At 43.0% G+C, this 26,054-nt stretch overlaps 3 protein-coding genes across 6 annotated transcripts; all 3 read left to right on the top strand.

The window, feature by feature from the left end:
- The first annotated feature begins 25 nt into the window (after window positions 1–25).
- LOC145090752 (uncharacterized) lies at window positions 26–1,391 on the top strand. The gene is made up of 2 exons (XM_079028843.1): window positions 26–476; window positions 586–1,391. The coding sequence occupies exons 1-2, from the start codon at window positions 413–415 to the stop codon at window positions 1,389–1,391; spliced, it is 870 nt and encodes a 289-aa protein (XP_078884969.1). The 5' UTR covers window positions 26–412.
- An 8,783-nt stretch (window positions 1,392–10,174) lies between these two features.
- LOC145090001 (protein FAR1-RELATED SEQUENCE 12-like) lies at window positions 10,175–12,068 on the top strand. The gene is made up of 3 exons (XM_079028361.1): window positions 10,175–10,839; window positions 10,926–11,175; window positions 11,281–12,068. Exons 1-3 carry the CDS (start codon window positions 10,387–10,389, stop codon window positions 12,066–12,068), a joined length of 1,491 nt encoding a protein of 496 aa, XP_078884487.1. The 5' UTR covers window positions 10,175–10,386.
- Window positions 12,069–13,267: 1,199 nt separating this feature from the next.
- LOC145088265 (zinc/iron-chelating domain protein) lies at window positions 13,268–14,918 on the top strand. Of its 4 annotated transcripts, none has more exons than XR_013701048.1 (5): window positions 13,270–13,572; window positions 13,811–13,889; window positions 13,977–14,064; window positions 14,251–14,472; window positions 14,598–14,918. XR_013701048.1 is itself a non-coding variant. In XM_079026528.1 (4 exons), the coding sequence occupies exons 1-4, from the start codon at window positions 13,318–13,320 to the stop codon at window positions 14,330–14,332; spliced, it is 501 nt and encodes a 166-aa protein (XP_078882654.1). In that variant the 5' UTR covers window positions 13,268–13,317; the 3' UTR covers window positions 14,333–14,596. The 4 variants fall into 4 exon arrangements, 2 of the variants coding, with proteins under 2 accessions (XP_078882654.1, XP_078882653.1); XR_013701049.1 differs by having other exon boundaries at window positions 14,251–14,477; XM_079026528.1 differs by lacking the exon at window positions 14,598–14,918 and having other exon boundaries at window positions 13,268–13,572; window positions 14,254–14,596.
- The last annotated feature ends 11,136 nt before the right edge of the window (window positions 14,919–26,054 follow it).

Here is a 26,054-nt window from a genome sequence, read left to right as displayed (position 1 = left end):
AAAAAATTAAAAATCAAAAATTAAAGACAAAATTGCAAAAATGGTCCCTGTGGTATGCAAAATTTTGGGGTTTTAGTCCAAACCACGAGTTTTTTGGAACCATAGTCCTTTTGGAGTGGTTTCTATGTGGTTTTGGTCCCTGGACTTAACTCCCGTTAAGTTGGAACTGTTAAGCCCCCTCACGTGCCTCACACGTGAGGGTAATTTCGTCATTTCATGTCAGGGACCATTTTTGCATAAACGGTTTTTTGGATTAATTGACATTTACCCCTCATTTACTTTCCCCAACACTCGTCAACTCCCCAACTCCCTCCTTCTTGCTTCTGCTCCATTGAACCTGCAAAAAACCCTCGTTGCTTATCTAAACAAGATAATCGACACTACACATATAAGGGCATACGTTTAATAGAAAATGGTGTTCGTAATGTGGCATATCAGACCAAAACACGAAGTTGTTGATGTATCAACTGTATATGGTAAGTTGCTCTGTTTTCTTTAACTTTTATACTTTGCATTTTCTTATTGATTTAGAACAAAAAAATGCAAAATTTTAACTTTGTTAATATGTATAATTTTGATTTTTAGCTGGTGCACCCACATGGTTTAGTATTAAGCTTCATCACGGTGGGAAATTTACTAAATTACCTGATATAAAGTACATTGGAGGTGAAGTGCGTTATGTTGATTATGTGGACATTGATGAGTTTTCTGTGCATGAACTTGATGCCATAATGCTTGACCTAGGTTACCCAGACCCACGGAATTCTGAATTCGCTGATGAATCCCCAGTTATATACTACCATTTTAGGATACCCAATGGTGACTTTCAATTTGGTCTTAGAGCTTTAGGGAATGATCAGGATGTGATCAACCTTTCTAAATATATTGCACATAACAAGCTGATTGAGGTGTACACAGAGCATGGAAAGACAAATTTATTGACTTACTTCATGTCACCAAATGCAAAGGGTAAAGTTGTCATTGAGGAATTACCAGAAAATGATGATCAAGGGGCTGAAGTTGAGGGTCAAGTTCATGCAGATTCTCCAATGAAAAATGTGAACCATGGTAATGGTGAGCCTATTGGTGAGTTCATGTCTCTGATTCTTTTTGGGAGTAAGAATGATAGTTTCTCACCAGAGTATAGAAGGGGTAGGGTTGGGAATTCCAAAATAGGTGAAAGTTCTTGTAGCAATAGGCTTAATTTAGATTATATTGATGAGGTTGTTCACATTTCAAAGGAAAAGAATGATGATCTGGATGGTTCAACTAATGTTCAGGAGGCAGCAACTTGTGTTCATATTGATGAGATGGATGGTGTTAGGGAGGCTGCAAATGTTGTTCAAGAGGCATCAACTTTTGATGAAGAAGGCTACAACACCCCCTGTTAATAATGCTGATGAACAATTGAATGAGTTATTTGATAACCTTATGGAAAATTTGATTGGGAGTGATGATGATAATGCAGAGTATGAAGGGGATGGAGAATCTGAAGAGGGTAATCAAGAGTATGAAGAGGATGATGAATCTCAAGAAAGTGATCCAAATTTTGAAGAGTATGATGAATCTGAAAATAGTGATCCAGAGTATGAAGAAGATGAGAGACAAATAGAAGATGAAGATCATATGGATGACATAATGGATGTTGACAACAATATACAGGATGTGGATGTGGACATGGGAGATTTCACTCTCAATGTTGAAAGTGATGTGGAAGGTGGGCATGAACCTGAAGATATGGAAGTGATTAACAATGAGGAATTTGAATCTTTGGATGAAGGATCCGACCAAGACAGAGAGAGAAGAGCTCTTATCAAGAATTTGAGAAAAGAAAAAAGGTGCAGTCTTGGGGTAGTACATAAATAATCTTTTTCAGTTGGAGATAAATTTAATAGTAAAAAAGAATTAAAGGAGGCAATTGATATGCATGCACTAGAATCAAGAAGGAATCTTTTCTTTAAAAAAATGACAATGTAAGGCTTAGGGCACAGTGTAGAGGTGTTGTACCTATCACCAATAAAGGCCAAGTGGGTAGTCAAGCTACCACTTCAAAAAGAAAGGGTAAAGAATTAAAGACACAAAAAGTAACATGTAACAACTCAAATTTCAAAACAAAATTTTCTTTTTATAAATAGAGTAATTTCATTCAAAACAAGGCATAAATAGTTTAAGTATTCCGTCAAATACAAATAGTCAAAAACCCAAGATCATAAAAGCATTCTTCAGTGTGTATCGATCACGCCGGCGCCTTCCCACGGTCCTCGCTAGTACCTGAAACACATACATAACCACTGTAAGCATAAATGCTTAGTGAGTCCCCCAATATACACTTACGCACATACGCCTTTCCAGGCCCTGACCTTCCGGTCCTCAACACAACACCTTCCGGCCCATAACGTAATCGCCTTCCGGCCCATAACATATTGCCTTCCGGCCCACATAACATACATAGCACACATATAACAAATAACTTACCACATATAGCATACATATCACATATCATATCTGACCTTCCGGGTACAGTGTAGTGAGAAGACTCACCTCGTAAATGCTGAAAGCTAGCAATTCCTGAAATCACTCGTGCACAATCCGACGAGCTACAACCTCCCTATAACATCACATATCTCTCATTAACACTTATATCTTCTAAGTGTGACTATCCCTAAGAAGTCAGACTTAGGTCAACTCTGGTCAACGGTCAACTCGACCGGACTCGGCGAGTGCCATGGCGACTCGGCGAGTCTAGACATTCTCCAACTCTCTGAGAGTCCCTATCTACTCGTCGAGTATCCTCCTTGACCCGACGAGTTACTCCTGGAAGAATCGCGGGGCCACCCCGACTCCACTCGCCGAGTCTGAAGAACAGCTCGACGAGTTCCAGTAAATCTCCAAGCTACTCGCCGAGTCTGTTCATCGGACTCGGCGAGTCCATGCCATGCAGTCGATCAAACTGCTTCCTGAGATAAGTTTCGTCCCGAAATACACAAGCATGGGACCTTCTGGACCTCTAAAGGTCCTAATACAGGGTTATAGTCGTTGGGTAACAAGGTACTAATTCATCTAATCACCAAATGGGTTCCATAAACCCTAAATCCATGCACACATCAACATAACAGAAAGAATCCAAAATATTACCTGAAATATGCACTCTCTGTGTCCCCAAACCGCAGAACTCGAATCCCTTGCTGTTCCTTTAGCCAAAGCTCTTCTCCTCCTTGCACAACAATTTCTTCAAAGCCCTAATATCCTTCAATCTTGCTCTAGATGCCCACAGCCGTTTAGGGTTCTTTTCAGTCGACTAAAGACGGACAATGACGGCCTATAAGTGCATTATATACGACCCAAACCTGAACGGTTAGGGTTTTCGCTAAACAGTGTAGACTCACCGAGTCCATATCGGACTCGTCGAGTCCAGTCGCGAACCCGCGACCAAGTCTGCGATCCTACTCGGCGAGTCTAGGCTCCAACTCGCCGAGTCCCCTCTTAACTCACCCCAAAAACATAATTTAACAATACCTGAGATTCTGGGCTGTTACAACTCTCCCCCACTTGGATTAGACTTCGCCCTCGAAGTCTCACTCTGAAAATAGTTCCGGATGCTGCTCCCGCATCTCACGTTCCGGCTCCCAAGTCATTTCCGACCCCTTACGGTGTTGCCACTGGACCAACACCAGAGGTACTTCCTTGTTCCTCAGAACATTGCTCTTCCGATCCCTGATGGCCACTGGTCTCTCTGCATAATTCAGGCTCGCATCCACCTGAATATCCTCCAATGGAACCACTGCCGACTCATCGGCTATGCACTTCCTCAATTGCGACACATGAAAAGTGTCGTGGATCTGTCCCAACTCCGCTGGCAACTCCAACCGATAGGCTACCCGGCCTATCCTTGCAATCACACGAAATGGCCCAATATACCAGGGCCCCAACTTGCCCCTCTTCCTGAATCGAATCACTCCTTTCCAAGGAGAAACCTTCAGGAGAACGAAGTCGCCGACTTGAAACTCAAGCTCGGATCGGCGCCTGTCTGCATAACTCTTCTGTCGGCTCTGGGCGGTCAATAACCTCTGTCTAACTTGCTGAATCTGCTCTGTCGTCTGAAGCACGATCTCTGTGCTGCCCATCACTCTCTGTCCCACCTCTCCCCAGCAAATGGGGGTCCGACATCTCCTACCATACAACAGCTCAAAAGGTGGCATACCAATGCTCGAATGATGGCTGTTGTTGTAGGAAAACTCTGCCAATGGTAAATACGCATCCCAACTACCCCCGAAGTCTAACACACACGCTCGGAGCATGTCCTCCAGCGTCTGAATCGTCCGCTCGCTCTGACCGTCTGTCTGGGGATGGTATGCGGTACTAAAATGCAATTTAGTACCCAACTCCTCATGGAACTTCTTCCAGAATCTGGAAGTGAAGCGCACATCACGGTCTGAAACAATCGAGATCGGTACTCCATGCCGAGATACCACTTCTCTCACATATATCTCTGCCAACTTCTCCGCTGAAGAACTCTCGCTGATGGCAAGGAAGTGTGCACTCTTCGTCAACCTATCCACAATCACCCAAATTGCATCAACTCCCCTGGCAGTCCTCGGCAATTTGGTGATGAAATCCATAGTGATTTGTTCCCACTTCCACTCGGGGATCTCCAATGGCTGTAACTTGCCATGCGGTCTCTGGTGCTCGGCCTTGACCCTACGGCAGGTCAAGCACCTCTCAACGAACCATGCGACGTCCCTCTTCATACAGGGCCACCAATACTCTTTCCTCAAGTCCAAATACATCTTCGTAGCACCGGGATGGATCGAAAATTTCGATCTATGAGCCTCTTCCATCAAAGTAATACGCGTACCGCCCACAAACGGTACCCAAATCCGACCCTGAAACGTCATAAGCCCTCGCCCATCCTTAACGAACTCTGAAATTAACCCCACAACCCGCTCTTTCTTCTGCATTTCTGGTCGCACAGCTTCGGTCTGCGCCCCACGAATAGCATCCAATACTGGAGTCATCACAGTCAGTCTCAAGCATACATCTCGCAATGGAGTGCTCTCCGCCCTGCGGCTCAACGCGTCGGCTACCACATTAGCCTTACCTGGGTGGTACAGGATCTCACAATCATAATCCTTGACCACATCCAACCACCTCCTCTGACGCATATTTAGGTTGGGCTGATCCATCAAATACTTCAAGCTCTTATGGTCCGTATATATTGTACATCGAACCCGATACAGGTAGTGACGCCAAATCTTGAGAGCGAACACTACTGCTCCCAACTCTAAATCATGCGTGGGGTATCTCGCCTCATGAGGCTTCAGCTGCCTCGACGCGTAAGCTATCACATGACCCCTCTGCATCAACACTGCACCCAGTCCCGAAATCGATGCGTCGCAATATACCACAAAATCCTCCATCCCTTCTGGGAGAGCTAATACCGGGGCTTCGCACAACCTCTGGCGAAGTGTCTCAAAGGAGGTCTGCTGCTCGGGCCCCCATGAGAATGCAACACCCTTCCGGGTCAATCTGGTGAGCGGCACTGCGATCTTGGAGAAATCCTTAATGAATCTCCGATAATACCCTGCCAACCCAAGGAAGCTCCTGATCTCAGAGGGTGACTTCGGCACCTCCCAACTCATCACCGCCTCAACCTTGGCCGGATCGACCAATATCCCTTTCTGATTAACAACGTGTCCTAGAAATTGGACCTCCCGCAACCAGAAGTCACATTTGGAGAACTTTGCATAAAGCTTCTTCGACCTCAATACCTCAAGGACCTCCCTCAAATGTTCCTCATGCCGCTCTCTAGATCTCGAATACACCAGAATGTCGTCGATAAATACAATCACTGACCGATCCAACATCGGTCTGCATACCCTGTTCATGAGATCCATGAACACAGCCGGGGCATTGGTGAGTCCGAAAGGCATCACCACAAACTCATAATGCCCATATCGCGTCCTAAACGCTGTCTTCTGGACATCCTCATCCCGCACTCTCACCTGATGGTACCCTGACCTCAGATCGATCTTGGAAAACCAAGATGCTCCCTGCAACTGATCGAATAAATCATCGATCCTCGGCAACGGGTAACGGTTCTTGACCGTCAACTTGTTCAACTCCCGGTAATCAATGCACATCCGGTGTGAACCATCCTTCTTCTTGACAAACAGAATAGGTGCTCCCCATGGCGAGCTGCTCGGCCGAATGAATCCCTTCCCCAACAACTCCTGGAGCTGCGAGGACAACTCTTGCATCTCTGGAGGTGCAAGACGATAAGGCACTTTAGCAATAGGCGCGGCCCCCGGAACCAGATCGATACCAAACTCTACTTGCCTCACAGGAGGTACTCCCGGCAGCTCCTCGGGGAAAACATCTGGAAACTCACGCACCACAGGGACCTCCTCAACTGACTTCGGTCTCTCGGAAACCACCCGCGTATCCATCACATACGCTACAAAACCCTTACAGCCCTGCTGTAGACACTGCCTCGCCCTAGTGGCCGAACAAAAAGCTGATCCCGAACGGGTACCCTCGCCGTACACCGAAAGAACTCCCCCACTATGGTCTCGTATGGTCACCAACTGACGCTCGCAGTCGATGACAGCGCTGAATCGGCTCAACCAGTCCATGCCTACGATGACACAGACATCACCCATCGCAATAGGAATCAGGTCAATCGGAAATTCGACCCCGAAAATCTCTAGCACGCATCCCCGAAGAACCTCCGTGGCACAAATCACTTTCTCGTCAGCTATAGAAACTCTCAAAGGTCGACTCAACGACTCACGACTAGCGCTGATATGCTGACTAAAGGCTAAGGACACAAAGGACCTACTCGCACCCGAGTCAAATAACACTAAGGCAGGCACAGAGTTCACAAGGAAAGTACCTACGCATATAATAACATAAGCATAACATCTCGACATTAAAATAAATACATGAATTACAACATACCTGCCACGACATCGGGCGCAGCGCGGACCTCCTCCGCAGTCAGCTGAAAGGCTCTCCCACGAGCCCTCGGGGCCTCGACCTTCACCGGTCGAGCCTCAGTAGTCCTGGCAATAGGTGCAGATCCCTGACGAAGCTGCGGACACTCGGCCTTCCGATGGCCGGTCTGGTTGCAATGAAAGCAAACCATAAACCCCTTGGGGCACTCCCTAGCAATGTGCCCCTCCTTGCCGCACTTGTAGCAAGCACCGGCTTGACACGCCCCCTCGTGACCCTTGCCGCACTTTCCGTAAGTGCGGATCTTCGAACCTGCCGTCCTCGAATCGGCGGACTTGATCCGCTTGGCTGCCGGCTGAGACTGAGCCGGCCGCCGGTCTGCCTGCTGAGACTCGGCCTCCTCCCTGGCCTGAGTCTCCAACTCGATCTCACGCTTCCTGGCATTCGCCTGAAGCTCAGTAAAAGTATGATAGGTGGAGTTCGACACAAACTCCCGGATATCCCTCCTCAAGACACCCAAGTACCGGCTCATCCGAGCCTGCTCCGTGGACACCAGCTCGGGGCAAAACATCGCCCTCTCATGAAACTTCCGCGTGATCGCCGCCACCGAATCAGTACCCTGCTTGAGGGTTAAGAACTCCTGAACCAATCGTTCCCGCTCCACCGGGGGAACGTACTCATCCCTGAACATGGCAGTAAACCCCTCCCATGTCACCGCTGTAGTCTCTGCCAAAGTGAAGTTCGCTGTCACGAACTTCCACCAGTCCTTCGCTCCCAGACGGAGCTGGTTCAAAGCGAACCGTACCCTCAGGTGCTCCGGGCATGAACAAGTGTAGAAGCACCCCTCTATGTCCGCGATCCACCTCATCGCAGCAATCGGATCCTGCGTCCCATCGAACTCCAGTGGCTTCGTGTTGCTGAACTCTCGGAACAGCAACGAGTCACCCCCCTGTGGCCTAGCAGCGGCCACAGCTGCGGTAGCTGCAGCGGTTGCAGCCTCAGTCAATGCGGCGTACCGATCATCGAATGTCTCCATCAGGGTGGTCTTAATAGACCCAAACATCTCCGGGATCTCATCCCGGATCGCCGCCGCCACCTCCTCGTGGATCATCTGACGAATCTCCTCGTCACTCACACCGCTCGAACTCGCTCCGTGGCGTGGTCTAACCATGATGTCTCTGAAATACAACATAAAACTATCAGAGACTCCATCGAGTGTAATCGCACTCGATAACGCAACCCTACTCAGTCTCCAATATCCAGGGATTCGTACTTGGGTCTCCCACTGACCCGGTGTCTTCGGTAGTACGGGCCCAATACTACCGACCACACCGCATCAGCATTCATCCCAAGTCTTCCTCCCCAAACCCCGGATAGTGAGTACTCTACTTCTGATATGCACTATCTACCCGCATACTAGCAAAGCATCTCATATCGGCAAACTTCCCTAGACTAAGGCATCACAAATCAGGCCACTCTAGTCCTATCATGAATACCTAGTCTTCTAGCATGCATAACAATTTATATCATATAACATTGTAAGGTATTTTGGGGATCTTTACCGTTCGGGCGCTGACTGATCGTACACACTGCTTCTTTCTTGCTTACCACAAAACCATTTACAAAAGTTTATGCCTTTATTTAAAAAGTTTTCCTCAAATCCTCGGTTTGAGTTCAGTTACTCCCGAAGGTGCACCCGAATCCCTCAAACCAAGGCTCTGATACCAATTGTAACAACTCAAATTTCAAAACAAATTTTTCTTTTTATAAATAGAGTAATTTCATTTAAAACAAGGCATAAATAGTTTAAGTATTCCGTCAAATACAAATAGTCAAAAACCCAAGATCATAAAAGCATTCTTCAGTGTGTATCGATCACGCCGGCGCCTTCCCACGGTCCTCGCTAGTACCTGAAACACATACATAACCACTGTAAGCATAAATGCTTAGTGAGTCCCCCAATATACACTTACGCACATACGCCTTTCCAGGCCCTGACCTTCCGGTCCTCAACACAACACCTTCCGGCCCATAACGTAATCGCCTTCCGGCCCATAACATATTGCCTTCCGGCCCACATAACATACATAGCACACATATAACAAATAACTTACCACATATAACATACATATCACATATCATATCTGACCTTCCGGTCACAAGTCAAACCCTTCCGGGTACAGTGTAGTGAGAAGACTCACCTCGTAAATGCTGAAAGCTAGCAATTCCTGAAATCACTCGTGCACAATCCGACGAGCTACAACCTCCCTATAACATCACATATCTCTCATTAACACTTATATCTTCTAAGTGTGACTATCCCTAAGAAGTCAGACTTAGGTCAACTCTGGTCAACGGTCAACGGTCAACGGTCAACTCGACCGGACTCGGCGAGTGCCATGGCGACTCGGCGAGTCTAGACATTCTCCAACTCTCTGAGAGTCCCTATCTACTCGTCGAGTATCCTCCTTGACCCGACGAGTTACTCCTGGAAGAATCGCGGGGCCACCCCAACTCCACTCGCCGAGTCTGAAGAACAGCTCGACGAGTTCCAGTAAATCTCCAAGCTACTCGCCGAGTCTGTTCATCGGACTCGGCGAGTCCATGCCATGCAGTCGATCAAACTGCTTCCTGAGATAAGTTTCGTCCCGAAATACACAAGCATGGGACCTTCTGGACCTCTAAAGGTCCTAATACAGGGTTATAGTCGTTGGGTAACAAGGTACTAATTCATCTAATCACCAAATGGGTTCCATAAACCCTAAATCCATGCACACATCAACATAACAGAAAGAATCCGAAATATTACCTGAAATATGCACTCTCCGTGTCCCCAAACCGCAAAACTCGAATCCCTTGCTGTTCCTTTAGCCAAAGCTCTTCTCCTCCTTGCACAACAATTTCTTCAAAGCCCTAATATCCTTCAATCTTGCTCTAGATGCCCACAGCCGTTTAGGGTTCTTCTCAGTCGACTAAAGACGGACAATGACGGCCTATAAGTGCATTATATACGACCCAAACCTGAACGGTTAGGGTTTTCGCTAAACAGCGTAGACTCGCCGAGTCCATATCGGACTCGTCGAGTCCAGTCGCGAACCCGCGACCAAGTCTGCGATCCTACTCGGTGAGTCTAGGCTCCAACTCGCCGAGTCCCCTCTTAACTCACCCCAAAAACATAATTTAACAATACCTGAGATTCCGGGCTGTTACATAACATGTGGTTGGTACATTCATGCATCTAGGTCAAATCCTGAATCCGACTGGTTTATAAGGACCTTAAACCAAACTCACACATGTTTGCAAACAAGGAAACTCAGGGCTTGTACTGCTTCTTTAATCAGCAAGAAAATCTTTGATCAAGTTGAGGCGAATCCAGATATACCTTTGAGAGCCATACAAGATCACTTTCAAAAGACCTACCAAGTGGGTGTTAGTATGGACAAGGTGTTCAGGGCAAAGGATAAGGCAAGAAAGCATATAACTGGTGACTACACAAAGCAATATGAACTGTTGAGGGACTATGTTCTCGAACTTCAAGCCACCAACCCAGACACCACAGTGAAAATAGATGTATGTTCTGAGCCTAACCCTGATTCCCCAACTAGGCAGTTTAGAAGAATTTATGTGTGCTTGGTTCCACTGAAAAAAGGGTTCAAGGCATGCCTTAGGGACTTATTAGGTTTTGATGGTGCCTTCATGAAAGGACCATTCCCTGGGCAAGTCCTTTCAGCAGTTGGTCTTGATCCCAATAATGGAATTTACCCATTAGCATATGGGATTGTTGAGTCTGAAAACACAGAAAGCTGGAAATGGTTTTTAGATAACCTTGGGGATGACTTGGACCTTGGAAGAAACTCAAATTTTACTTTCATAAGTGACAGGCAAAAGGTAAAGTTGGAAGTAGTTTTTATACATTTGGTCATTTTAAGTGTGGTTGTAAGTTAATTCTAATGATTGACAATTAATTTTTGCAGGGTTTACATACTGCAGTTGAGCAAATTTTTCCCAATGCTGAGCATAGATATTGTATCAGACATATTCATGACAATATGAGGAAAAGATGGAGGCAAACAGAGTACAGGGACCACTTATGGAGGTGTGCATCAGCTACCACCATTCCTGAGTTTGAACATTTGATGAAGGAGTTTAGTCAGTATGATAAGGAGGCATGTGAATGGTTGAAGCAAATTCCTCCTAAACATTGGGCAAGGAGTCATTTTTCAGGTAAATCTATATATTCCAATTTGATCCTTATGTCTTTCACTTAGTGAACTGTTTTACTTGTATGTGAATTGTATTAAATGTTTTTTAATGGTAATTTACACACAGGAAGAGCAGTTTCTGATGTGTTGATATCAAACATGTGTGAAGTGTTTAATGGGAAGATAGAGAAAGGAAGGGATAAACCTGTCATTGGATGTTTAGAATTCATAAGGGAGTATCTAATGAAGAGGATATGCAATGTCATGAAGGAAATGAAAAAGGCTAAAGGTCCACTAACACCCACAGCAACAGACATCCTAACTGCAAGAAAAACAATTGCTTCACAATACATTGCTAGGTGGAATGGGGGAGACAAGTATCAAGTCACAGGAGCTTTGCAGGATCAACATGTGGTTGATGTTAGGAACAAAACATGCACTTGCAGAAAATGGGAATTAATTGGAATTCCATGCAGACATGCAATTGCAACTCTGAATGAGATGAGTAAAGACCCAGAGGCTGAGCTTGACATTTACAAATGGGTTCACAAGGTGTATTTTCTAGAGACATGGAAAAAGGCTTATTCTTTTAAGGTGGAGCCAATTAAGGGTAGATCCATGTGGCCCAAAAGTGAATGTCCCGCAAAGCTAATCCCTCCTCCACATCGCACTCAGGTGGGAAGGCCTAAGAAAAAGAGAAGACAAAGTGAGGGTGAAAGGTTAAGCAAAAAGCAGAAGGCAAGTCAAGGTGATGGAGTGAATGCTGCACAAGAAGGAGGTTCCCAAAAACCAACAAATGATGGAGTGCAGAAGCTATCAAGGAAGCATATCAGTGTTACTTGTAGCAAATGCAAGAACAAGGGACACAACTCTAGGACCTGTAAAGGGCAAGGTGGGAATCAATCCAAGAAGTAATGTGTCATGCATGCATGGAGTTTTTTGTGATTTTGGTTGGTTATGAAAACTTGGTTGTTATATTTACAATATTTTGTTGAAAATTTTTGGTTGGTTGTTATGAAAACTTGGTTGTTATCTTAGGTATGGTAATGTGTCCCTTTTGGTAATGTTTAGAATCTTTGGTTGTTATGTTTAGAAACTTTGGTTGTTATATTACAAATTTGAATGAAATATGCATTTTGGTTATGTATAATTGGTTCTAAATATATATATTTTGGTAACACATTCATACCATTTCTATTCATATGTTAATTCTTATACATTCATACCATTTGGGTAAAACATTCATTACACTTGCATCATAAAATTGTACATATATCATTATCATCATAAGTCACTACAAACTTGATCACATAAAATTACAAAAAAAATGACCAAAACACCCTTCAGAGTATACCCCTACACAAACCAAATATAAAAGAATACAATCACAAAGAAAAACCAACTTCCAAACATGTACATTTTCAGCTTCAAGTTATCATCCTTCAATGCTCTGACATTTGCCACCAAAATGTTGTTCTTGCATATCAGTCCATTGCATTGATCTTGTAGCATGTTCATACCTCTAACCAACTCATTGCACCGTTCCTGCACTGAATTCAAATTTCTTAGCAGACCAGGTATGATGGCTTTAGACCTAGCACACATTGGGGGATCAAGCCACCCAATAAACCCACAAACGGAATCATTCATAGGGCATGCAAAAAATCTCCTTCCTGGATTCAGAGGGGTCCAAGACGTTTTCACCACAACTTTTCCGCAAAAACATAGCACCATTTTTGTTGTAGCAGAGCTCAAGAAGAAGAAGGGTAGAAGAAAAGAGACGTTGGGGAAGAAGATCGCAGGAAGTGGGGGTATTTAAAAGAAATTAATCCAAAAAACCGTTTATGCAAAAATGGTCCCTGACATGAAATGACGAAATTACCCTCACGTGTGAGGCACGTGAGGGGGCTTAACAGTTCCAACTTAACGGGAGTTAAGTCCAGGGACCAAAACCACATAGAAACCACTCCAAAAGGACTATGGTTCCAAAAAACTTGTGGTTTGGACTAAAACCCTAAAATTTTGCATACCACAGGGACCATTTTTGCAATTTTGTCAAAATTAAATGGCAAATTTTGGATTAGTTGCAAAAAATTTCGCGGCCGAGTACATTGAAATGTGGAATGGATGAAGTCCCAAGATAAGAAGATACAGTTTTTTTGCAATGTCGAGGGCGATGTTGGCGGTTGTTCCCTACTCTTTCGCCGCCGTCAAACCGGCACCGGAACAACCACATCGGAGTCAAGTCTCAATAAAAACCCAGAAAAAGGCTTCCCGTAGCAGCACCGCCGGTTTCGGAGCCAAGAAAAGGGAACCTCTTTGGCAGTGCGTAAAGAATTGCGGTGCCTGCTGTAAGTTGGACAAGGGTCCCGCTTTCCCCTCCCCTGAAGAAATCTTCGACGATCCTTCTGATATTCAAGTACTTTCATTACCGTTTTCGTATCCATTTCTTAACTTCAACAGCTATTTGTGTGGGAAAAAAATGGTGCCCTAATCATGCTCTGTTTCTTTTCTCAAACGTAATTGTTTATGTTATTTCAATTTCGATGAAAGTGTTTTAGGGCAAATTGAACTAAAGAAGTTAATGACGTTGAATTCAATCTTCAAATCACACTTATTCTCCATTTTGAGAATTACTGTTTTTGTTTTATGTTCAGCTATATAAAAGCTTGGTAGGCATGGATGGGTGGTGCATCCATTTCGAGAAAAGCACAAGAACATGCTCCATATATGCTGGTATGCATTTTCTGTAAGATCTTATATTATGCTATTAGGTTCCACTCGACATTCATACATGTTATGATATAAGTTTGATAATTTCAGATCGACCATACTTTTGTCGAGTTGAACCAGATGTTTTTGAAACTTTATACGGAATTGACAAGAAAAAATTCAACAAAGAAGCTTGCAGGTTAGATTATAGATTATATTATGGTTGATGTGTGTTTGTGTTCAAGTCAAGTGTTTTTCTCTCAACCAAAATTCTTGAATACCTTCAAAGATGACATATAGGAAAATCTTGTGAACAAAATCCATATTATGATTTATATGGAATGGAATGCAGAATGCTTATGATCTTGTTTGCTTTTCCCTGCAGTAGCTGCATAGATACAATTAAAGCTGTTTATGGCTCTCAATCAGAGGAATTGGACAAATTCAAAAATGCAATTAGGAGCTAACTTACAACATGATAAATTATCTTGTTACTCTTTGAAATCACTCATTGACTTTTGTGGTCAAATGTGTGGTTTTGCATGTAGAGGGAGACAAGGAGAGCCTGATGACTACCAAAACCATTGTTTTTTAGCCTTTAAAAATGGTATAGTAAGTAGTATTACAATTTTTATTAAATGGTGAAATGTGTGATTTTGTAGGATTTGGTTTTTGGCCCTTCATTATATAGTGTTGATAAATCTCATGTGATAATTTGTTCTTGGCTTTCAGATTCACTTTCTACTAAAATGGTTGCAGACAACATAATGGGGGGACGTAGTTGATAATTTCAATCACAACACAAAACCATCAAACTTGTGATTTTTAACATCAATTTTTATTTCCAGATGGAATCCAACATTTAAAATCACATCAAAAACATAGTTGATAGTTGATAATTTAGTAATAAGATAACACATTATAAATATAAACAAAATGCAACTCTATGCTTTGTGAGTGAAATTCACTGTAGCTAAATGTATGTATTGATATGCATAATGTACAAGTATATTAATGCGTGAATTTCAAGTTTAATCCCTCGACTTTTTATAATCTGTTACTTACAATCCTTCTATTTTGTAAATGATATTTTTCACTATTTTACTTGTTAAAATATCACTTTTACCCCTTTCACCTTCAATTTTGTAAAATATTATTTTCACCCATTCAATTTCTAAACTTTCATGTTTATCTTCTATCATTGTTGTGTGTGTGTGTCTATATATATATATATATATATATATATATATATATATATATATATTAGTTTATATATATATTAGTTTATAACCCGTGGGAACCACGGTTATAAAATTAATCAAACTTTTATAGTAAAAACTCAAAATTATTAATAACTAATTTTAAATAAATTATTAATTTAAGATATATTTTTATTAGTTATGTGAAATTATAATCATTGATTCAAATAAATATATAAAATTAATTTTTAATATATATTACATATTTTTTATTTGTGAATTAATGAAAACAATAATTTAAAATTTAAAATTTAAAATAGAATCACATTAATGAGGAGGTCTAATAAATTTAAAATGGAAAAAACTAATAGATTGACAAGTGGCAACACATTAATTAAAATGTCTAATATAATGACACATTGCAAAAGAGCTACTCTTTTATTAGTATATATATATATATATATATATATATATATATATATATATATATATATATATATATATATATATATATATATATATATATATATGATGGGATCTGATTAATATAATGTCGAGAATAGAGAAGAGAAGATGACAAGTAGATTATATTTATTTAATCGAGTCTTTTCTTTATATATATTTATAGTATTTACTTACATAAATTACAAGTTTTAGAGTCCCTAATAGGTTTACGTTTTTAGTCTATATATAAACTAAACAAGTCATGTCTTATGTAATTTTATGTTTTGATTGACTAATAAGAAAAGAGTCGAAAAAGGTTTTCTTCAATCTGAGCATCACACATCTGACACACAAAAGTGTCCCTAGGTTTCCATTTTGTTTGGCAATACACAACCCAAATTGTCTATTAATTGTAGTTTAGGCTACATCAGGTGATATTAGAGCTCTTGATGATGGGAGAATAAGTTGATCCTGATAAGATCGATCGGGTGGAACAAACCCTAAAGGGTTCCAACTTACCTTTCAAGAAATCACAGAAACCCTAGTTGTTCTTGTGACCCAGGTGCATGCTCCCCAAGGTTAACCGACTATGCAAGTTAATGACCAAATTCTTGCTCGCAACAATCAACCACCTAATCAGCAAATTCAACCTCCAAACCAACGAAATCAACGAAGGAATTAAGCAGAGGAACTACTCAGACAACAGGAGCAGGGTCGAATTGGTGAGGATTCCGACTTTGATGATGATAACGGAGATGAAGAAACAAGAGGTGGAAGGTTTGGTTGGCGAAGAGACAATTGTGATTTCAATTACAAGCAACGAGCTAAGGATGTCCCGTCGTTCAATGGCTCCATGAACATTGAAGATTTCTTGGATTGGAAGAGTGAGCTAGAAAACTTCTTTCAATTTTATGAAATTCCGATGGATAAGAGGGTCACACTAGTGGCATATAAGCTTAAAGGAAGAGCCCAATCTTGGTGGAAAAACTTGCAGACCATTGTGAACGCCAAGGTAAGTTGCCAATTTCTAATTAAATAGAAGATTTTCCACCTAATCATGATTAAATGTTGTTTAATATGGTGCAACAATGCACACAAGGAGAACGTATCATAGAAACCTATACAATCGAGTTTCATAGGTTATTTTCACGAAACAATCTGTCCGAAATAGAATCTCAACAGGTGTCTTATTGGTTTACGATCTAATATTCAAGATCGTATTTCACTTGTCCCTGTTTATACTTTGGATGATGCATATAATCTAGCCATTTGTGCTGAAACTCAAGTAATCGAAAAACAAACAATCATGGGTGAAAAATCGATCTCAAGCAATCACCGGTCCTTTGTCATCAACTCCACAAACCACAGAGGCTAATCAAAACACTATTAAGACGACTACTCTAGACAATCGCTACTCCATTAACACAAGTCACAAAATCAACTAACCTTTTTACTTGACTCGATAATGGGAAGTGTTTTGAATGTGGTGTTCAAGTACACCGCTCTAGTGATTGTAAGGGCTTAGACAAAGTAAATTTGACCACAAAGGAGGATGAGTTCGAGGAAGAAGATGAAAACAACAAAAGTGAAGAATAGGAGGCAAAAGTGTGTTACCTGGCGAATGAGACTTCATGGGATGATCATACAACCCAAAACTATGTGGTGCGTCGTATCATGTTGACTTCTAAAGAGCCCGTAAATCCATCACAACGACATACCCTGTTCCGTACCCATTGTCTCGTTCACCAACAAATCCTTTGATGTTATAATTGACAGAGGCAACACAAAGAATATCGTGTTGCGAGATATTGTTCATCGTTTAAAATTACACACAACAAAACATCCTAACCCTTATAAAATTAGGTGGATTAAGTTGGTTGGGGACATTCGAGTCACTGAACAGTGCAAGATTCCTTTTTATATTGGTAAATATAAGGATGAGGTGACATTTGATATTGTGGACATGGATGATTGTCACATCCTACTCGGGTGGTTTTGGTAGTTTTATCTAAATGCAGTGTAACACCTCAAATTTTAGACCAAAATTTTCATTTTTAAAACTTAAAAAAAAAAATAGTTTCACAACCAGATCAATTACAAGTCATCTCAAAACACAAATGTCATAGTTATGAGAGTACATAAAAGATCATGTCCCAATAGTAAGTTCCTAGTGCGTGTGTACAATCAGACCTTCGCCTTTCCGTGGTCCTACGAAGTACCTGCCACATACAAATTACAACTGTAAGCACAAAGCTTAGTGAGTTCCCCAAGATACCACATATAACACAACATAAGTAAGCAACTATGGGTTATCGATAACCCTGGGACTATCAACAGTCCCAATGAGCTAACAGCATGCTCGTGAGGTTATCCGCAACCCCCAGCTGGCTATCAACAACCCTAGTCACAGACAAATATCATATCGGCACATAACATAACATAATAGCTAGACCCAGCTGGTCATAATATTACAACTATCCTACCATACAGGTAAGAGTAAGTGAGGAGACTTACCTGATACTGATGACACAAAAACCTAGCACCCGAACTGCCGGATCTAGACTCCACCTAGTTAACAAAATAATTAACCTTAATTAGATTAAGGTCCAAACCACTAATGAGTCCAAAGTCCACAATTAAACCTATTAAGGGCAAAAAGGACCATTTTGACCCTCCATAGGTCCAAAACCCTAAACGTTGACCAAAACTCAACACCCAACGAGTACATTGGGTGTAGTACCCCTAACGCTGGGTGAACAACCTGACTAAGCATGCGACGGGGAATCATCGAGCTACGCTGCGCGTAACTGGGAGTACGCACGATATACTCCATGAATTCCCATTTCCTTACTTTTTGGTCTTAATCCGCTAAGACAACCACTCCATCCATAAATCTGACTAATTTAAGACCTCTTAATCCATAAATTCGTGGGCTTTAAGCATTTGCATGGCTAGGAGAGGCTAAAACATCATTTCATCTATCCCAAGGTACTTTACTCATGCATGGGGGCAAAGGAAAGATCAAACAAACATTTTTATCAACCTAGAAGCCCAAATATGCATAAAAGGGCGGCTTAAACTCTCTGGAGAGTCTCAAACTCAAAAAGGTCCAAACTTTGGGGACTTAAGCTCATAAAACTTACACTAAAGAGATATAGAAGAACACTAGCCAAGGTATAAGATTTATACCTGAAAATGATGCACAAAGGTGGGAGGTTTCTAGATCTCTAAGCTTGATGGCACCTTCTTCTTCTTCTCTAATCTTCTTCTTCAACTAAAAGGGCCAAGAATCACTCAAAAGCTGCAAAATCACACTCACAAGCCACACACACAAAATTAGGGTTTTAGAGAGAGTTGGAGGCTGATAAGGGTGGCTAGAAATGAGACCATCATGTTCTATTTAAAAGGGACAAAAGTATATTAGGGTTTGCATCTGAGCCTAGTACGCCCAGCGTACGAAGGGGTACGCCCAACGTACTAGGTGACCTCTGTGATCCTGCATGGTGCATGAGTACGCTATGCGTACTAGGGATGAAAGTGGGTCCAAACCCGGACCGGATGGACCCAGACTCGGAAAACCCAAAACCGGTTAACGGGATTTTATAGAACCGGAAACCGGACCGATATATAGGAACCGGTTCCGGTTCGGTTCTGGGTAGAACCGGAAAACCTGGAAAAATCAAAGTGGGTAGGTTGGAACCGGATAAAGTGGGTTTAGAACCGGAAAACCCGGAAAAACCAGAATTTTTTGGTAATTACTTAGTACTTAGTGGGTTGAACTTTGAAAATTTTCATATTGATATCCGACTTTGGGGGACTGTAACTCATTGAATACGAAACCAAAATTAACAAAAATATAGTCTAAAATCATGTACAAACTCTATAATACACTATAGAAAAACCCGCATGTCAATCCGACTTTAAACGAATAAGATATGCTTGTGTTAATATTTTCACATAATACAAAGTACAAAAACAAATAGCTGAAAAGTTGAAAATTTTCAGTTTTGATATCCCGACTTCGGAGGACTGTAAACCATTGAATGTTAAACCAAAAATGACAAAATTATAGTCTAAACTCATGTAAAAACTGAAAATAAGAAGTTGGAAAAAACCACATGTCAATCCGACTTCAAACGAATTAGATATGCATGTTTTAAAACTTTCACTGAATACAAAAAAACTGAAAAACTAAAAACTTCCAACTTTGATATCTCGACTTTGGAGGACTGTAAGTCAATGAATATAAAACTACAAATGACAAATTTATAGTCTAAAATCATGTACAAACTCTAAACTACATGTTGGAAAAAATCGTATGTCAATTGGAGTTGAAACGAATAAGATATGCATCTTTTAAACGTTTCACAAAAACCGGTTCCGGCCCTAAAAGTTGTTCCGGTTCCAAAAATCGGTTCCGGTTTTTAGACCCGGTTTACCTGGACCCGATGGACCCAAACCCGGATAAAGCCAATTTTTAAACCCAGAACCGGACCCGGTTCTACATATTCCGGTTCTAACGGTTTCGGTTCTGGTCCAATTCCGATTCCGGTCCGGTTTTTCGGTTCTAAATCTCATCCCTAGTGCGTACTCATGCGTACGCCCCGTGTATTGACTTGCCAACCTTTCACATATAGGGACTAATTTTTACATATCAAAGAAACATTAAAGAATGATAATTGTACCTTATTCGGTATGTTACAATTCCCCCCCTCCCCCCCACCTACTAAAATCAGACTTCGCCCTCGAAGTCATCCTCCATAAATAGCTCAGGATACTGCTCACACATGTCGGACTCCGGTTCCCATGTCCACTCCGAACCTCTACGATGTTGCCACTGAACTTTAACCAAGTTCACGACCTTGTTCCTCAAGGTTTTCACATTATGATCCAAGATGGCTACATGCTTCTCCACATAATTCAGGTGATCTTCGACTTGAATGTCCTCCAAGGGGACCGTAGCCGCCTCATCAGCTATACACTTCCTCAGTTGGGATACATGGAATGTATCATGGATCTGACTCAACTCCTCCGGTAGCTCCAACTGGTAAGCCACCTTGCCCATACGGGCCAACACTCGAAAAGGACCAATGAATCTGGCCCCAGCTTGCCCCGCTTCCTGAAGCGGATAACAGCCTTCCAGGGTGGCACCTTCAAAAGAACAAAATCCCCCACCTGAAACTCCAACTCAGAGCGTCTCATATCCACATAACTTTTTTGACGACTTTGCACGGTCAAAAATCTTTGCCGAACCTATTGTATAAGCTCAGTCGTCTTGAGCATGACTTTCGTGCTCCCCATGACCCTTTACCCCACTTCGCCCCAACAAATAGGAGCTCGACACCTCCGACCATAAAGGAGCTCGAACGGGGGCATACCAATACTGTCATGATGGCTGTTATTATAAGAGAACTCATCCAAAGGAAGATAGGAGTCCCAAGTCCCACCAAAATCAATAACACATGCACATAACATATCCTCGAGCATCTAAATCGTCCGTGTAATGCCGAAATTTCCAAAACAATTTTTCTTTCATTTTCAACACAATAAACACATGTCACATTTCCCAAAAATCTCAAGTTTCAACATTAACACATTTTATATCAAAAGTTGTTTATTCCAAAATCCAGGATCCTCCAAAACATGTCTCCAATGCGCGTGTGTGTACAATCAAGCCGGGGTCTTCCCGCGATCATCGGAAGTACCTGAAACACATAACACGGTAAGAACGAAGCTTAGTGAGCTCCCAAAATACCACACACATCTCATTAGCCACTCTTGGCTATAACTCAATAAGACCCTCCGGTCTATGTATCTCAGTGGGACCCTCCGGTCCCAACTCAGTAAGCTCATAATAACGATACTAACCATAATCACAAAGACATAAGGCAGAATATCAAGATACACAGATAAGCACAATAAACATCTCAATCACACAAAGGTACCACTCATGGTAAGTATAGTGAGAAGACTCACTTTGCAAGAAATCAACAAATCTCAAACTCAAATCACCGATCTGGCCTCCACCTAACATACATGACAATTATCCCTAATTAATGACGGCTCTCAAGAGGCTACACTAACTCACAGAAGGGCAAAAAACCAATTTACCCCTCAATGGCCATAAATGTCCACAAATTGACCAAACCCTAAAAGTCAACCAAAAGTCAACGACAGGGAGTACGTTACGCATACCAGCTCTCTACGCCGGGCATACTCGGCTTCCATGCAGGCATCGGGGATGCCGACCCCTACATTGTGCGTACTGGAATTACGCCCGACGTACACTCCAGTTTCACCCTTCTCACTCGTTTGGTCTTAACCAGTTAAGACCTTGGCTCATATTATAGATCTAGACTCCCTAATAGCTCTTAACTCATAAAGTCAGTGACTTTAAGCCTTTGCATGGCTGATATGGTCATAAACACACAAAATATTCACTCTTTTATCTCAAGAAGCTCATAACTCATGCATGGCTTGATTCCAAAGACCAAGATTGGATTTTTATGACATTACACCACTAATACTCTAAAAGGGGGTTGGTTCTAGTCTCTGGAGCTCAATATCTCACAAAGTCTCTACCTTTTTGGGACAAAACCCTAAAATACTCTACTATGATGCTCATAACAAAAGAGTGGTAAAGTTTGAAGCTTTATACCTCTATATGAAGCTCCCAACTCAGATATGCTCAGATCCAAGAGCTTGGACTCCCACTCCTTCTTCTCCAAAGCTTTCTCTTCTCTTCAAGAACACACAAGAACTCTCAAAGGCTCACAAATTCACTCACAAGCTCTAAAACGAGGGTTAGGGCACACTTAGGGTTTGTTGTCTGAGAATGGTGGCCAGAAATGAGGCCATCATATCCTTTATATAGGGGACTCACCCTAAATTAGGGTTTTCACTCTGGGCCTAGTACGCCCAACGTATCCTCTGGTACGCCCATCGTACTAGGTGGCCTCCACGTCAAATGCACGCTTATGCTCTCTTGTACGCCCCGCGTACTCATTCACCACCTTTTCTCAATAAAGGGCTAAAATGGAGTGGTGCTCAACGATCAAGGGTTACAAGATATACTTGGACCTGGGATGTTACAATTATCCCCCACCAGGTTAAGACTTCGCCCTCGAAGTCTGCTCAACAAATAACTCTAGATGCTGCTCCCGCATCTCAGACTCCGGCTCCTAAGTCGTCTCGGACCCTCTCCGATGTTGTCACTGAAGTCGAACTAGGGGTACCTCTTTGTTTCTCAGAACCTTCAACTTTCGATCTAAAATCACGATCGGCCTCTCAATGTAATTCAGGCTCGCATCCACCTGAATATCCTCTAGGGGTACCACTGCCGTCTCATCGGTTACACACTTCCTTAACCGGGACACATGGAAAGTGTTATGAATCTGACTCAACTCCACAGGCAGCTCCAACCTATATGCCACCCTGCCCACTCTGGTGGTCACTCTGAAAGGGACGATGTATCGGGGCCCTAGCTTGCCCCGCTTTCTAAAGCGGATCACCCCTTTCTAAGGGGATACCTTCAAGAGGATAAAATCTCCAACCCGAAACTCTAGCTCGGATCGTCGCCTGTCTGCATAACTCTTTTGGCGACTCTGGGCCGTCTGTAGCCTCTTTCTGACTTGCTGAATCTGCTCAGTCGTCTTCAACACTATCTCTGTGCCACTTATCACTCTCTGCCCCACCTCTCCCCAAAAAATAGGAGTCCGATACTTCCTCCCATACAGAAGCTCAAAGGGGGCATACCGATGCTAAATGGTGGCTATTGTTGTAAGAAAACTCAGCCAAGGGCAAATAAGTGTCCCAACTCCCCCAAAGTCCATCACACATGCTTGCAGCATGTCCTCAAGCGTTTGAATCGTTCTCTCGCTCTGCCCGTCTTTTTGTGGATGGTATGTGGTACTGTAGTGCAACCGGCTACCCAACTCCTCATGAAATTTCTTCCAGAACCTGGAAGTAAAGTGCACGTCTCGATTAGACACTATCGAGGTCGGCACTCCATGCCGAGCTACCACATTTTTCACATAAATCTCGACCAATCTCTCCGCAGAAAAACTCTCACTAATAGCAAGGAAGTGAGCACTCTTTGTCAGCTGATCCACAATCACCATATCGCGTCAACCCCCACGTAGTCCTCGGTAACTTGGTGATAAAGTCCATAGAAATCTGTTCCCATTTCCATTGGGGAATCTCTAGAGGCTGTAAAGGACCATGTGGACGCTGGTGCTCCGCTTTAACCTGGCGACATGTCAAGCATCTCTCTACAACCCATGTCACGTCTCTCTTCATACAGGTGGCCACCAATAATCACTTTTTCGGTCCAAATACATCTTTGTGGCCCCTGGGTGGATCGAGAATCTCGATCTATGCGCCTCCTCCATCAATATACGATGAGCTCCACCTGCATAGGGTACCCAAATCCGCCCATGGAAGGTCATAAGCCCACGACTGTCCGTCACTAACTCGAACACCTGCCCAATCACTCGCTCTCTCTTGCGGTTTTTCCGGCCTCATAGCCTCCACCTGAGCCTCTCAGATGGTATCCAAAACTGGAGTCATCACTGTCATTCTCATACATACATCCCGGATTGGAGCGCTCTCGGCTCTGCGACTCAAGGCATCGGCTACCACATTATCCTTGCCTTGGTGATATAAGATCTCACAGTCGTAGTCTTTCACTACATCCAACCATCTCCTCTGTCTCATATTTAGATTTGGCTGATCCATCAGATACTTCAGGCTCTTATGGTCCATGTAAATGGTACACTGAACACCATAAAGATAGTGGCGCCAAATCTTGAGGGATAACACTACCGCCCTTAACTCCAAATCATGGGTAAGATACCTAGTCTCATGAGGCTTCAACTGCCTCGACGCGTATGCTATCACATGACCTCTCTGCATCAGCACTGCACCCATCCCCGAAATGGACGCATCACTATAGACTATGATGTCCTCCACTCCCCCCCGGGAGTGCTAACACTGGAGCTTCACACAATCTTTGGCGAAGAGTCTCTAATGATCTCTGCTGCTCAAGCCCCCAAACAAAAGTAACGCCCTTCCGGGTCAATCTGGTAAGAGGAACCACAATCTTGGAAAAATCCCTGATAAATCTCCAATAGTAGCCGACCAATCCCAGAAAACTCCTGATCTCGGATAGGGACCTCGGCACCTCCGATCGCATAACCGCCTCAATCTTGGCTGGATCAACTAATATCTCATTTTGGTTAACGAGATGCCCCAGGAACTAGACCTCTCGTAACCAGAAATCACACTTGGAGAATTTGGCATACAACCTCTCCGACCTCAATACCCCAAGAACCTCTCGCAGATGCTCCTCATGCTGTTCTCTGGACCTTGAATACACCAAGATGTCATCGATGAACACGATCACCGAACGATCCAACATAGGCCTGCACACCCGGTTCATGAGATCCATGAACGTTGCCGGTGCGTTGGTGAGCCCGAAAGGCATCACCACAAACTTGTAATGCCCATAACGAGTTCTAAAGGACATCTTTTGAATATCCTCCTCGATACTCGCATCTGGTGATATACATATCTCAAATGAATCTTGGAAAACCAAGATGCCCCTGCAGCTGATCGAATAAATCATCGATCCTCGGAAGTGGATAACGGTTCTTGACCGTTAGCTTGTTCAACTGCCGGTAATCAATGCACATCTCGGTCGAATTAATCCCTTCCTCAGCTGCTCCTGAAGCTGTGAGGATAACTCCTGCATATTTGGTGGCGCAAGGCGTTAAGGTGCCTTGGCGATAGGCGCCGCTCCCGTAACCAAATCAATCCGAATCTCCACTTGCCTCTCGGGAGGCACACCCAACAACTTCTCGGGAAAAACATCAGGAAACTTCCACACTATTGAAACCTCAGAGATAGAATTATGCCTCTTTGAAACAATCCGTGTATCCATAACGTACGCTAAGAAACCCATACAACCCTGCTGCAAACTCTGCCTCGCCCTGACAGCAGAGTAGAAGGTTGACCCAGATCTGGAACCCTTGCCATACACTGTAAGCACTCCCCCACTATGGTCTCGTATAGTCACCAACTGCCGCTCCCAGTTGATCAATGCTCCAAAACGGCTCAACCAATCCACGCCCACCATGACATAGACATCGCCCATCGCGATCGGTACCAGGTCTATCGGAAACTCGACACCAAAAATCTCCAACACACATCCTCAAAATACATCAGTAGTAAAAATCGCATGCTCATCAGCTATAGAAACTCTTAGAGGTCGACTCAACGCCTCACGTCGGATACTGATGTGACGACTAAAAGCTAAAGACACGAAGGATCGACTCGCACCCGAATCAAATAAAACCAAAGAAGGTATAGAACTCACAAGAAATGTACCTACATATAGAATAGAATAAGCACAACAAATCCAAAAATAAACAATAAAGAAATACGTACCATCCACAACATCCGGCGCTGCACGGTCCTCCTCCGCTGCCAGCTGAAAAGCTCTCCCACGAGCCCTCGGAGCCTTGGCCTTCACCGCCCGAACATCAGT

The sequence above is a fragment of the Lactuca serriola genome, chromosome 2 (genome assembly GCF_051521515.1).
Source record: "Lactuca serriola cultivar US96UC23 chromosome 2, Lser_US96UC23_V15, whole genome shotgun sequence".
In the NCBI taxonomy this organism is placed as follows: Eukaryota; Viridiplantae; Streptophyta; class Magnoliopsida; order Asterales; family Asteraceae; genus Lactuca; species Lactuca serriola.
Note: the sequence above shows the minus strand (reverse complement) of the source record. Positions and strands in the feature narration are given on the sequence as shown.